We start from the raw sequence: 14,871 nt of genomic DNA, 5'->3' as shown, positions 1-14,871 counted from the left end.
TCATCTCCAATGGCGTAGCCAGAAATATTTTGTGGTGGGTGTTATGCCCAGCCAGTACATAAAAAAATTGGCGCAGCTTGAATTAGTGGTGCAAGGCTGGATAAACAGCGCAGCTGGGGTCGACCTAGCTTCTTTCGGTTTTGCTAAGTTTTTTCTAGGTTTTGCTAGGTTTCGACGCAATACTCCGGTTTGGATCGCAGCCGTCTCATACATTTCGAGCAGTGACAGAACGGTGTTCGCGCTGTGCTGCTTCTTCCGCGGGACTTACATACTTCTTCGGCCGACCCATGTTTGCGGGAGTCTAAGCGATGTGCTCGGCGCGGAGTCACGAGAAGGTGTGTGTCGGCGACGCGGCGTCGGCGCACTGTCGGCATAGATATTCGAGGCTTGGCTCCGCCTATGCAGCTGCGCGAAGGTCGTGCCGGGTGGTTTGCACCGGAGGAGTTTTGTTTTTGTATTTTTTTGCTAACGCCACCGGACCAAACTCCAATAGCTCAGCTGCTAAAACTAGAAAAGGTAGTCTCCGCCCTAACAATGCCTTACTTTTGTTCTCTTATCTTATTTTTGTTTTTACATATTTATGAATGGAGTGTGTAAAAAAACAGGAGGAAAAAAACCGAAAGGAGGGGGGGGGGGATGCGCTAAACGAATTGGAGCAGCTTGCACTAGTGGTGGAAGGCTGGAGAAACGGCAGAGCTGGCGGCCCCTCTTCCTTCGTCGGAGACCCGGATGTTGCCCCTCACATGGATTTCCGAACTTGCCGGTGAAAGTTCTCCATGACCGGCAGGCCTGGATCGTTTTGTCAGCAGGCTTTCACATCTCTACCAAAGTGGACCGAGTTAGCCCGCGCTAGAACCTGCGGCAACTGGCTTCGCGAACACGGCATCTGTATAGCGTGAACTCGGCGTCTGTGCTGCCCACTTCAGGCGCGAACGCACGTGAACTGGCGAGGAGAACAGCACGCGGGAGATCCCACCACGAACGCTGGGCAGAGCGTTCTCCAAGGTAGAGCTGGGCGACGCCGGGCGCTCGTCACGAGGTGCACGCTCACGTGCGCTCGGTATTTCTTCTTGGTATTTTTTTCTGGCAACGCTCCACGGCGAAACTAAAAGCTTAAACAGATGTGAGGTTAAAATTTCGGGGAGTGTTGTGACACCGAAACACCACTCCCTGGCAATGGCCTAGCTGCGGTAAGTGCGTTTCTCGCAAGGAGCAGGGTATGGCACGCAAACCCGAGCATTATCGTGACTGCACCCGTCACGCTGGTGACTAGCGGGATAAAAAGACAGTATCCTAACACAATGTGAGGTCATTTTAACAGCGCTTTCTCTGGAGGTTTCTACGCTCCGCAAAAACCGGTTCCCAGTATAGAAAAAAATAAAAAAAATTACACCATCTTCCCATGGGGAACCATGAGGAGGATGCGAAGCATCATATGGGTTCCGTGTAGGTTCCATTGTGTTGCCGTTATGTTGTTTCATTTATCGGAGCACGAATGGGAACGTAGTGTGAACCCCCATGTAGAGACAGAGAAATGTAGAGAAATGTAGAGACAGCGAAGAGACCGACACCGGCGTTACCTGATCCAACACCTCCTGGTTCTCGCCTTTCTTTATTGCGTGCTCACGCTCCTACCCCGCTGCCCGCCCTCTTCGCCATCTTCTCTAGTTGAGCTGCAAGGCGCGTGGCGCTTCCCGCCACAGCTTTCCCACGGGAAATTCAACATCCTCCTCCAAAGTTTTCAGTTCATCGTTTGCGTTGACGTTTAGCTTCGCGTGCCTTCGTTGTATCAGTAGCTTCTTGACGTAGTTTGAATGAGTCTAGGACATAAGGCGCGTTCGTAGCACTTGCTCTTGTCTCGGTTTTGTGGCGCAGTGGGAAGAGCGCCACGTACCTCCCATTGCGGCCAGAGAGTCCTGGGATCGAAACCGGGCGCCGCTAACTATTTTTAGATGCGACGGTCAGAGCATCTCTTGTCGGCGGCCCTGTCCTTCCTGCGTGCGTCCGTTGTTGTCCGTCCTTCCTGTGTGCGTCCGTTGTTGTCCGTCCTTCCTGCGTGCGTCCGTTGTTGTCCGCAGCCTTTCCACTCTCCCCGTCTCCTCTCCAATAGCAAACACTCTCTCGCGACGGGCATTGGATTGGCTTGGCTTGGCTTGGCTTGGCTTGATTTGGATTGGATTGGATTGGATTAAAGTGGATTGTGTTGGATTGTGTTGCGTCATAGCCGCGGCAGACGCACTGACGCCGGCGCGTGCCCAGGTGAGAGCGAACACACTCTCTCAAATCTGCGGGTGTGCGGCCCAGCGCGCTCTCATTCCGCCGGTGGGCGGCGCTGCGCGCGGTGCTGCGCATGTGCAGTACTCTCTCTCTCCGCGGTCTCCTCTCCTTCGGGCGCGCTGCGCATATAACCGGTGCGCCGCTCTCCGGCGGTCTTTCGGTCGACGGTTGCTCTCCGCTTGCGCTTGAACCCCCTTCAGCGTTGCATCACACCAGGGTTCCCGCGAGGGGAGGTGGGCGTATTTTTTTATATAGTGTAGGGGGAGAGGCGCGGACAGACGGACGACGGACGACGGAGCCGAGAGCAAGAGATGCTTCGCATCTAAAAGGTCCCAGGGCCATCATACTTCGATATAAAACGGCTGATATTGCTTCGCAAACAAATGTTTTTTTAGCACTGCATTTGTGTTTACAGATGAAGCTGACTTTATGAAGATCGGTGTAAGCTTGGTTTTTGTAAGCTGGATTTTTCACATTTTGGTGTTGCTCAGTGACGCACGGCCATCTACGGAGCGAGTATGATTACAGAAAACGTCTCTAACCCTTGAGTTATCGAAAGTATCCCGAAGTAAATTCTATGACAATTAGCCACTCAGTCGACTCTATCATTAGGCACCCTAGCTTCGCTGGTCATCCTTCTTCACAGAGTGGAAGAGCACTGATTTTATTTTCTTTCCCTAAATCACGCGCAAATTGCATTGTTCCCAACCACGCCCAGGCCTGCCGCACTCATCCCACCGTCCATCTTGTCTGTACATTACTGGCTCAATTTGCCGACAAAGTCCACTTAACGTATATAAAGCTCTCATGCACACGAAACCGGCATGAGCCATAACTTAGTCATATTTGCGGCAAGGTTGAATTTTGAACGCAAGCTAATATGCCCAGTGACGAAGCGATCTGTACAGCGAAAACATTAGACAGTAGCTTATATAACGCTAATGCGAAAGTTGGTTTACGTGGTTTTCAATCTATGTCACTGCACGTTCGCCCTTACCCTTCATTCCTGTGCGGCAGAGTCAACCAGACAGCTAAAGATAACTTTAGTAGTGCCGAATTTTTCAACAAGCCCCTGCTCATGCATCCGTAACTGACCTGCCTGTTTCCCTGTCTATTATTTTACGTGTTAGCGAAAATGCCATGAAATTTTTATGTTGTTAATATTTCAAGCTCAGTAGGCATGTTCGTTGTGTGGTTTTCACTTATGAGTTGACTGTGAGATTTCTTTATGGTAATCCGGTCTGATCTTAAGGTTTCTTTCTCAAAATCCCGTCTGTTTGACTATAGTGTGCCAATTAATTAAATTATTTATTACGTTTGGCTGTCACGTTAGCAACCATATTCCAAACTTCGCCACCATCTAATACTGCCAGTAGCTAAGCGTGGTGAACTAATGCGATGACATCATGTACCGGTGGCCTTTCATTTTTAGATGCATACGTTTACCGCTATACTAAGCGTTGCACGGTGTGCAGACTTTTACTGCAAAGCAATATATGTCTAAACCCCCCCCCCCCCCCCATCAGTTTTCATTCCGGTGTCATCGATTTACTCGGCGCCGCTCCAGGACTCCCGTTGCCACCTCTTTCACAACTATTTTCTCCCTCGCCTCCACCGATGCCCCTTTGGCAAGTTGCGCAGTCGGCAGCTAACGGCGGTAGTGCGGTTATCAGATGATTGCGAAAAATAAACAGAAGCATGTATGAGCGTAAAAAATGCACTGACGATCAGTACACTCCCTAATATGAAATTTGTGCGCAGCGCGAGCTGCAGTCTTCTCGGTCACGGCGCATTTCTGCTGCGTCTCAAGAAGTGTTCGCGTGATCAGCGAACCTACGGCTGCGTGCGCTACTCTGCTGCTACCTCGCAGTGCGCCGCCGTCACCAGCCACCATGTTGCAAATCGTGTTTGAACCTCCCGCGAAAACGTCACGTGGTTTGGATTAGCGGAGAATAGAACAGCGTCTGGGGAAAGTGTCAGCGGGAGGGCACTGCTTGGTGGAGACACAGGAAACATGCGTGAGGGAAAGTCAATGTGAGAGATGACGCCGTAGCCGCACGTGTCGTACTCCACTTCACCCTTCGCTAGACGCTCCTCTCCGTTTTCTTTCATTCGTCGCTGCCGCGTTCGCTCACTCGATTACGCGGATATAAATAGACGCCGCTCCCGCGAAGCCAGGTAAGGGCTGCCAAAGGGCTGCCCCCTAAAACGACCGAAACCAGCCGTCGCCGTTTCCACTCAAATTCACTTCGCCAAGTAGCTGCGAAATCCCCCAGGTAAAAGAGAAACTTCCCCAGTTGGAACGCCAGCTTGATCCCTTATTTCTTTTTCAGCTTGGAAGGCCTTCCGAGCGACATTTTCGTGGTGTCTTTCACGCTTAAGCATGCGCCATCACCGGTTGCCGGTTTATGCGTGCATGGTTTGCGGGTAGAAAAAGGGGGGCGTGCACGCACAGGTAGGCTTCATGCCGCTACCAGTGAAATGCCGGCTGTGCTGGGGGGTGATTTAGATGTCGAAATTACATGGCTCAATGTGGTTAGTCGGCTGTCCTCCTCAATCGAGTGGTTCGGGTGTGGGTTGATGTGTTACACAAACATCTTACACACACACATATGCATTCGAGGAGGAAGGAAAACGGACAGCCACATGTTTGCATGAGAGAATAGAGCTCAAAGGCTTCCAGGTTTTAAATCGTTATGGGACGGATGCATGCCGTTCGTTTGGAGGAAGAGATATAATGGAAGCGTTGGCACGAACACAAGCGCGAATGGGTGCAAGAACAACGGAAAGCTGCTGGCACCGCCGTTACCGCCTCAAGTTTCACTCGTCGAGTAGCCGCGAATCCCTCCCGCATGAACAGCAAATGCCCGCTTGGAACGTCGTCGTGAGCCAATGTTACTTCTTCTGGGGGCTTTCAGGCATATTTTCGACGGCGTCTGTCACTTCTCAGCCCGCGCACATGAGCGCTTGCCGGTTTATGCGTGCGCAGGTTTGAAGTGGAGAATAGTGGGAGGGAGGAGGGGAGGCGTGCATGCGCGGCTGTCAAGGCTGTCGAGGGGACGAAAAGAAGATTAGAATGCTGGTGGACGAAAAGCAGAGAGGGGAATATTGCCTAAGACAGTTACCACTTGTAACAGAAAAAAAAAGTATTTTGTGCCTAATGAGCTTTTTGTGCCTGCCCTAAGCAGCGCTAGTATTAAACCAAGAGTATATAACATAGGTATATTAGTCCTTTTTGGTAAGATGAAATGACATCGCCCCGCTACAAAGGGGAAACCAATAGCAATCATCATCATCATCATCATCATCATTATCAGCCATAGGTTTCATGCCCGTACTAATGGATGGCATTCCGTTGTGCTGGTGCGAGGTTCAAACACGGACGTTAAACGGCCCAATGGGACCTTTCCAGAGTCCTTAGTGGTAGAGCGGATTGGGTTTGTGTGTTAGGCTATGTTCATATTACCGACGCAAAACCCGTGTCGTGATCTATGGACGTAAAAAAAATGCCATGTCACGCAGTTCGGATGGCTGAGACGTGAAATGACGTCATTCTTCAAAACTATTACGACAGTTGCGGCAACAGTCTGAACCCGGCCTTACACAAACAGTAAGATGCTTACGATGCGAGAGGGACGCAGGCCGTTCCATGTTTATCTGCAAGAACAAAGCTTGGATCCGTCAGAGGTTCATTCTGCTAGGAAATATGCTCCATCGCAAATTACGATAAACGTGTATTGTTTCGTGCACTCCGTGGACTGCGTCCAGCTTCCCATGTCATCCCTCTTCACAGAGTGGAAGGGCACTAATTTTTTCACATAGTTTTATTACAAGCGTAGTTGCTTAATAGAAATATCAGGAGCATCTGCTCATAATTTTTCGAGATATTCCTAGGGTTCGGTGTTTTTGGAGTTTCTGTAGGAATAAAATCGCGGTGCATTTTTTTGGGTGATTACTGCTTTCTTTCCCGAGTATGTATTTTCTTAGCCTTTCTTGTACATTTCATACATAATTTGTAGTTTTTAAGACCTCAGGTGTCATTTGACCCTATAATCAGATAAGAAAGAAGGAGATAGTGTCAAAAGACTGAAATTAAATAACAAATTCCAGTGAAAATGTTTTCTTATCCAGGCAATTGCAGATAGACGGGAAGTTTAGCTTTGTCTTCATTTTCGCTATGTTGTATATACACACTAAACGTTTTTACATCGTTTCTGGTCGAAAAGGGTGTAAAAATCTTGCCCCATGGCACACTCCTTTAAAGGGTGCTTTGACTGAAACATGGCGCAAGGATGAAAAAAGGGTGTGCTTGTGACACTCTAAAATAAGGGGGTAAGGCTGCTTAACACCCTAAAGTAAGGGTGTGGGCTTGAACATTTTGTACGAGCGGGTGGATGTTTTGTACCTCACGGTACTTAAAACAATAGCAATGGGCATAATTTATTTGCACCTGAACACCCATTTAAACACCCTTTCAACACCCCCCCAAAATTGAGGGTTTTCAGCAGGTGTAATTACACCAATAGCTAAAAAGGGGTGTGTTGTATTACAAAGACAAAACGTGTAACCACCTCCCAACACCCTAATCAGACCTATACAACACCTTTTAGAGCATGATGGTGTACCCAGAGAATGTGCAAAAGGGTGTTAACAACAAAAAAGGTGTAGCCACCATGCAACACTTTTCCCGACTTTTGGAGATGATTAGAGGAGTCAAAGAGTTTATTGTGTACATTCAGAGTATTATTTTTCTATACCTTTCAAACGAAACTCATTCGTATTCAAAGGAGCAAACCATATATACAGTATGCAAAAATCGTGTTATCATTCTGCTTGACTTACGACACAATTCTTAAGTTCCATCAGTACTGACAAGAACAATATTTTCAGGGACTACCAGTGATTGGCATGCTGTATAATGATTGCGTAACAAATGTTAATGCCATAACAATATTGAGGGGGTCGAACTGCTTGTACATCGCTTGTACATCGACTTGTAGATCGAAAACTATCGGTAAGGTGGGAGTGTTTAAAGCTGGGCATATGGCCTTAGTAATCGTCGCTGTAATCAAATACCAAACACACCAATTTCACACCCTTTGAAAACCCTACAGAAAACTGAGGGTGTTGCAGTCAGTCACTGTGAAAACCTTTTTTGCACTCAAAAAATGCCTAAAGCTACAAATTAGGGTGTTGGAACACAAGAAAAAGGGTGTAATAACCTCCGAATACCTTTATTACAACTATACTACGCCTTTTTTAGGCGATAAGTGTGTAAAAAGTTTAGTGTGTATATTATCAACCAATTAAAAATAACTATTCAAATTCATGCGCCAAGGGCCACCCGATAGCTCTGTTTAATTGTCATACGAATTTAAAAATGAAAAATAACCAAATAAATTTTTAGCGCACAGTTGAAACGCTACCAAACGGTCATGATGCAACAGCAAGACGTAGTTTCGTCAGACAAGTCCATGGGAACATACTCTCACTACGGACGGACTTGTAAAGCGAGAACAGGAATCTTCAACATGTAAAACATAGCAAAGCGAAAATGAAATAGAAAAATCCTTAACATGGTCAGCATACGATGCAAACTGCAAAGATTAACTACTGCGAACTATAATACGAATGAATTTCGCCGGACAGAGCAATAATAGAAATATAACATACAGTTTTACAATGGAGGATAAGAACGAGATTCTAGTCTTCAAATGTCTGAACAGAACAGATGAAGTGAGCTTCTTGAAGATATCAACTTCTGATGAATATAAACAGGGCTGTTCGTTTTCGGGTTTTATATATTTTTTTAAATCGAGGGGTAAAAATCGGATGGTATTTTTCAAAGGGATAATCGGGGAGAAACCGGGGTTTTTTGTAAAATCATTCCGAAATACGAGTTTTTGTCGGGGTAAATCTACAGATGTTGTTAGAACTGTGCGCGGACCTTCCGTCCAGTCGTGGAGAGAGACCACAGAGGGACGACAGAACGGCCGGGCGCGGGAAAGGAAAAACCATTAAGAGGCGCCTCTGGCAGTAACGGGACACCACGACTGGAGGGAGGGGCCGCTCGCGGAATTCGGGGAAGCGAGGGAGCGGCCGGGCTCTTGGTGACCGCGAAAGCGGAAAGCAAGGAGAACGACTCGGAGGGGCCCACGGACGAGCATCGCTCCGGCGACTGCTCGAATTGGCTCCAACGAGAAGTGTGAATAAACAGTTGAACGAACAAAATATCGAAGTGCTTCTTCTGGGTTAATTCAAAAACCTGCAACGACAGGAGAAGTATCTCTTACAACACAATTTTGGTGCCGAAACCCGGGAACGGATTACCACATCGACCGGACCCCACCGACTCCACTTCAAGCACCGACATGGAGATTCAACGAAAGAAACGACGGGCCATCCGATCACAGGTAACCCGCATCGTTAAAGAAATCGACGAATGCCTTGCGGCCAGCGCCGAGCCGACCGTCGACGCATTGAAGGCGATGCTGCAGCGCCTTGAAACAACCAGCCTCAAGCTGTCAGAAGTGGACGCGGCGATCGAGCGGTGCCTGACAGATGAGGACGCTGACGAAGAGTTCGAGCAGGTCTTGGAATATTCGGACAAGATCGCCAATTCCTTGGGCAGGCTCAAGCACAAGATCGAGACGCAGCGTCTTCCTCGTCAGGCACAGGCTCCAAGTACGAGCAGCAACGAGCCTCAACCGCAGAAAACTTCAGCCCCAAAAACGAAGCTGCCAAAATTAGAACTCATTCGGTTTGACGGCAAGCGGAAAAATTGGCAACCGTTTTGGGAACAATTCGAACAATCAGTGCACAAGAATGCGGACTTGACTGCAAGCGACCGATTCCACTACCTGAGGTCCCTGCTCACCGGAGATGCTGCGGCAGCTATTGCAGGACTCCCAGCGACTGCCCAGTGCTACAGCGACGCCGTCGATCTTCTACAGCAGCGTTTCGGCAGCCCGGCGGCGTTGATACAAGAGCACATGCAAGGCCTCATCGACGCGCAGCCTTTGACGTCGTCAAAGAATGTGCCCGCCCTGCGGCGTCTTTACGACAGGCTACAGGTGCACATGCGAGGACTCAAGTCGTTAGGTGTGGCGGACGAGTCGTACAGCGCAATGCTCTACCCCGTGCTGCTACGTGTGCTTCCAGCGGACATGATTTTGGATTATCACCGCCGGCAAGCCGAGGATAGTGACGCGACAAGCAGTGCAGCATCAGCGAACGGCGACTCTGCATCAACCGGCTCATCAGCATCATCTCAAGGGTCTCCACTCCGATCTCTCCTCCACTTCTACCGACGAGAGCTGGAGAGCCGTGAGAGGGCAGCGGAAAGCCGACCCGACGACAACCACGGTAAGCCCCCGCCTCCTTTTCGCAAGCATCACGCGGCATCAGACAAGGGCCCCCCTAGAACCCCAACGGTAGCGGCCTTGCACGGGACGTCGTCCGACACACAGTGCTTACTTTGTCAATCGAAGGCACACGACACTCCCGACTGCAACGCAAAAATAGACCTGAGGGAAAAGAAGGCCATACTAACATCGAAAGGCAGGTGCTTCCGCTGCACCAAGCGCGGACACCTTGCAAAGCGTTGTAGGGCAAGCATCGAATGCAAAGCTTGCAAACGACGACACGCAACGACGATGTGCGACCCGGAGTTCTTGAGAAAAATGCATGCGCATGGCGAAGAAACGAAGGTGAAGGAGGTGTTTAACGCTCCCATCTCTCTGCATGCATCCGAGAACACAACCGATCGCCCCTCCGTACTCATGCCGACTGTGACAGCGTGGAGCAGTGGACAGAACACAAAGAGTATCACAAGAATTCTTTTCGACAGCGGCAGCCAACGATCGTTTATTACGGAGGAGCTGTCTCAGAGACTCGGCTGTCGGCCGCTCCGCACGGAGAAACTCTCGATTGGAGTGTTTGGAGGGCAGAGCGACGCACGAACATTCCGGGTGGTTGAGGTTCGCCTCATCAGCAGGCATAATGCAAACACGGAACGGGTAATTGAGGCGCTGGAAACACCCTCAATCTGCGAGCAACAAATTCCCTGCCCTGACGACGAAATTCGCAAGTCGCTAGAAGAACTTCGCTGCCCACTCGGTGACGACACAACAGTACTAACGAACGCGAGCACCGGAATCCTTGTTGGCTCTGATTATTATTGGGAGTGCATTACGGGCTCTGTAAGAAAGCTGCAAAACAAACTCATGGCAGTGGAGACAAGATTCGGTTGGGCAGTTCAGGGTCAGACTTCGACAACATGTCAGCTGGTTAACTGTACCCACGCGGTCGTCCTACGTACGACAGTAGCCGACCAAGAAACAGCGCCAATTTTGAGGCAGTTTTGGGAGCTAGAGGGCGTCGGTGTGTCGGAAACAACACAAAATCCCTCGAACTGTCAGGTTAGGGACGAATTCAAGAACAACATCGAGACAGTTAACGGCCGCTACCAGGTGAAGCTGCCGTGGAAGAATAACGTAAGGTTGGCAGACAACCGCGCAGTGGCAGAGAAACGATTTCGTTCCCTGACAAAAAGGCTCAACAGAGCCCCGGAACTCATGGAAAGGTACGACACCGAGATGCGGCGACTGATTGACGATGGCGTAGCAGAGGAAGCGCCCACTGATCCACACAACGGCAATCAGCGTACCTATTACATGCCGCACCAACCTGTTCTGCGAGACAACAGCGCGACAACCAAGCTCAGAATCGTGTTCGACGCGTCATCGCACAGTACGGACGCAAACTCGCTGAACGACAACTTGGACAGTGGGCCAAATCTAAATCCAGACCTCGTGCGCCTGCTGCTAAATTTCCGAAGCCACCCAGTCGCACTCGTCGCTGATGCGGAAAAGGCGTTTCTGCAGATAAGTGTCGCCCCTGAAGACCGCGATGCGCTTAGATTTTTGTGGTTTGCTCGTAAGCCCGAAATTGGCAAGCCCTTGCCGGAAATCGCTGCATACAGGATGACGCGAGTGCCATTCGGGACAACGTCAAGCCCTTTCCTTTTGGCGGCAACGCTGCAGTGCCACCTTGAGAAAATGGAGCAGCAATACCCAGAAACAGCGAAGATGCTGAAAAACTGCATCTACGTCGATGACGTGCTGTGCGGCGCCTCCAGCGAAGAGGAAGCGGTAAAGGTGTACGGCGAGGTTAACCGCATTTTCGCTGCAGCGTCGATGCGCCTGCACAAGTGGGGGTCTAACAGTAGCCAAATGAGAGAACTTTTCGCGCAGGACAGCCTCAACGAAGTACCTCTTGGTCAACCCGCCAACCTGCTAAAGGTTCTCGGCCTTACGTGGTTACCTAACGAAGACCTCCTAACCTTTGCTCCAGATCCTGTCATCGAAATTTCTGCGGAACAAAGAAACACGAAACGCTTCGTCCTACAGACAAGCGCTCGGCTGTACGACCCACTTGGTTTCCTGTCAACTTTCACAGTGAGGGCAAAAACACTCTTCCAGGAAATTTGGAAGGCAAACATCGCCTGGGATGACCCCTTACCCGACCATCTACTGAACGAATGGACGAAGTGGTGCCAGGAGCTACCTTTGCTCAGTGAGATGAGCATTCCCCGAACGTACGAGGGAAATATCGGAGGGAACCCTGTGCACCGCACACTACACGTGTTTTGCGACGCCAGCCAGAAGGCGTACGGTGCGGCTGCATACCTGTGCACAGAGAGCAGCACAGGAGAACGAACCTGCACCCTGATCATGGCCAAATGCCGCGTGGCACCAGTGAAGCCCATCACATTGGCAAGGCTGGAGCTGATGGGAGCCTTGATGGCATCTCGACTTTGCCAATTCATCGGGTCAAGCCTCAAGCTTCATATCGACAGCATCCACTTGTGGACGGACTCGATGATCACCCTTCACTGGATCCGAGGTGACGCGGCAAGGTGGAAGGAGTTCGTAAAGAACCGGGTTGCAGAGATCCAACAAAACACGGACGTCGCACAGTGGAGGCATTGCCCAGGCAAAGGTAATCCCGCCGATCTCATGACGAGGGGCATGACCGCGGCTAGCCTAAAATCGAGCGACATGTGGTGGCACGGTCCATCATGGATAAGACAACAGGAGGAAGTATGGCCGTCCGAGGAGCGTCCGTCTGGTTTCACGCCTGAAGAGTTGGAAACGAAAAAGGAAGTGAATGTAGCGACAACGACTTGCGAGGAACAACCCGATCTCCTGAAGTTGACGCGTTTCAGTTCGGCGACAAAGGTGAATCGCGTGACGGGTTGGGTTATGCGCTTTCTGCATAACCTGCGAAGCAAGGAAAAGACTTCCGGTCCATTGACGGCAGCCGAGATTGAACGAGCCGAAGAGTACTGGCTGAAGAAAGCTCAACAAACGGCCTTTTCGGACGAAATACGCCGCACGACACAGCGTATGAAGCTTTCAAACGACTCTTCGTTGAAGGACTTTAACTTGTTTACAGACGAAAAGGGCCTGCTCAGAATACGCGGCCGACTCTGCTCTGCGAACAAGACGAGGGATGAGCGCCACCCGATCGTGATGCCCAAGGAGCACCGATACACAGTCCTGCTGGTAAATCGAGCACATTTGCAACTCCTACACGCGGGCGCCAGAGACACACTCGTGCAGCTGCGCGAACGATACTGGATTGTGCGTGGACGCCAACTCGTGAAAAGTGTGGTGCGATCTTGTGCTGTGTGCCGGCGGTACAGTGCTTCCCACATCGAGGCAGACACCGGACTCCTTCCCCCCGAACGGACCACCAAAGCAGAGCCCTTTGAGGTTGTCGGCATTGACTTTGCCGGCCCCCTTTTTGTGAACGAGAAGGACAAGATGGTGAAAGTGTATATAGTGTTGTTTACCTGTGCCGTGACGCGAGCAGTGCATTTGGAACTCGTTACGGACATGAGCACAGGAACTTTCATCCATGCCTTTCGTCGCTTTGTGTCACGCAGGGGGTTATGCCGAGTAGTTTACTCGGACAATGCCTTGACTTTCAAACGCGCCTCTAAAGACATGGGCAATCTTTGGAAGGCCCTGCGGCACCCCGATTCCCAGAGCTACTTCTCCAACTCGGGCATTGAGTGGAAGTTTATTGCTGAACGAGCGCCGTGGTGGGGAGGGTTCTATGAGAGAATGGTTCGAAGTGTAAAATTGGCCCTAAAGAAGACCATCGGCCGGCAGACCCTTGGCTTTGTCGAGCTGTCAACGGTGCTCGCCGAGGTCGAAGCAGTCATAAATTCTAGGCCCCTCACTTACACTTACGACGACCCTAACGATGGTGCCCCCCTCACACCAGCCTGCTTCTTGGCCGGAAGACGCCTAACCACACTGCCACTGCACGAGGAAAAATTCGTGGAAAGCTCTGCGACCTCGCTCCGACTGCTCTGGCAAAAACGAAAGCAGATCCTGCATCTGTTCTGGAATGTGTGGCGAAAAGAATACTTGGGGCAGCTTCGCTCGGCCTACGCCTCGAAGAAAACGAAAGGAGGGGTCCCTGGGGTCGGCGACGTGGTGTTAATACGGGAGGACCGCCCGCGGCTGCTCTGGAAGACCGGCATCGTGACAGCAGTGTTTCCCGGCCGAGACGGCAAAATCCGCTCTTGTGAGGTCAGGGTGCCGCAGGGAAAAACAGTAAAGCGACCGGTTCAGCTCCTGTTCCCATTGGAAACAACATAACGTAGAATGAGCCCTGTCTCATTGCGGGGGGGAGTGTTAGAACTGTGCGCGGACCTTCCGTCCAGTCGTGGAGAGAGACCACAGAGGGACGACAGAACGGCCGGGCGCGGGAAAGGAAAAACCATTAAGAGGCGCCTCTGGCAGTAACGGGACACCACGACTGGAGGGAGGGGCCGCTCGCGGAATTCGGGGAAGCGAGGGAGCGGCCGGGCTCTTGGTGACCGCGAAAGCGGAAAGCAAGGAGAACGACTCGGAGGGGCCCACGGACGAGCATCGCTCCGGCGACTGCTCGAATTGGCTCCAACGAGAAGTGTGAATAAACAGTTGAACGAACAAAATATCGAAGTGCTTCTTCTGGGTTAATTCAAAAACCTGCAACGACAGGAGAAGTATCTCTTACAACAGATGTAATAAGTAATCCATTCAGTTTATTTTATAAGAAGGTATCCCGAGCTTCTTAACTTTGAAGAGTTAAAATTGGTGTCTGTTTCAAGTTGGTAATCGGGGGGACATCAGGGTTTTCTAGGAAATACTCTCCGAAATTTCGCGTTTGTTTGAAATGAATCAGTAATGATGACCATAAATAGCAATGATAACCTCCAAGAAATGAGACATTTTATTCACGAAAAGCTGGTCATCGACTTTGTACACATCCTTGTGTACAGACACTATAATCTGTATGCGCAACATGACAGTCTCCATTCGAGACCTGTCCTATCGTTGAACGTATCTCACCCGGGAGAAAGTTCTCTTGACAATACACCTTCCATCACCTAGCCACAACAATGTCAGTGCCGCATCTTCCAGGCTGCAGTGCGAGCGGTAGAGTCATGCCAATACTCAATGAGCTTGAAAGCTGTGTTTGTGGGGCTTGCTTCCAGCAAGTACTGGTTAAGAACAGCAGGCCATCGGCGCACGA

General features: G+C 50.4%; 2 protein-coding genes across 2 annotated transcripts in view; one reads left to right on the top strand and one right to left on the bottom strand.

Moving 5' to 3' along the window:
- Impl2 (Ecdysone-inducible gene L2) overlaps positions 1-14,871 on the bottom strand; it is a 171,799-nt gene that overhangs the window by 60,786 nt on the left and 96,142 nt on the right. The gene's annotated exons all lie outside the window — the stretch shown is intronic.
- The window catches only part of LOC144162542 (uncharacterized), a 30,141-nt gene continuing 23,918 nt past the window's right edge, over positions 8,649-14,871 (top strand). The window contains exons 1-2 of the mRNA XM_077693128.1: positions 8,649-9,642; positions 11,737-13,883. Coding sequence (XP_077549254.1) covers positions 8,649-9,642; positions 11,737-13,883 — 3,141 coding nt within the window. The remainder of the gene's footprint in view (positions 9,643-11,736; positions 13,884-14,871) is intronic.

The sequence above is a fragment of the Haemaphysalis longicornis genome, unplaced genomic scaffold (assembly GCF_048455015.1).
Source record: "Haemaphysalis longicornis isolate Haplotype H1 unplaced genomic scaffold, Haemaphysalis longicornis Haplotype H1 scaffold_1, whole genome shotgun sequence".
NCBI lineage: Eukaryota > Metazoa > Arthropoda > Arachnida > Ixodida > Ixodidae > Haemaphysalis > Haemaphysalis longicornis.
Note: the sequence above shows the minus strand (reverse complement) of the source record. Positions and strands in the feature narration are given on the sequence as shown.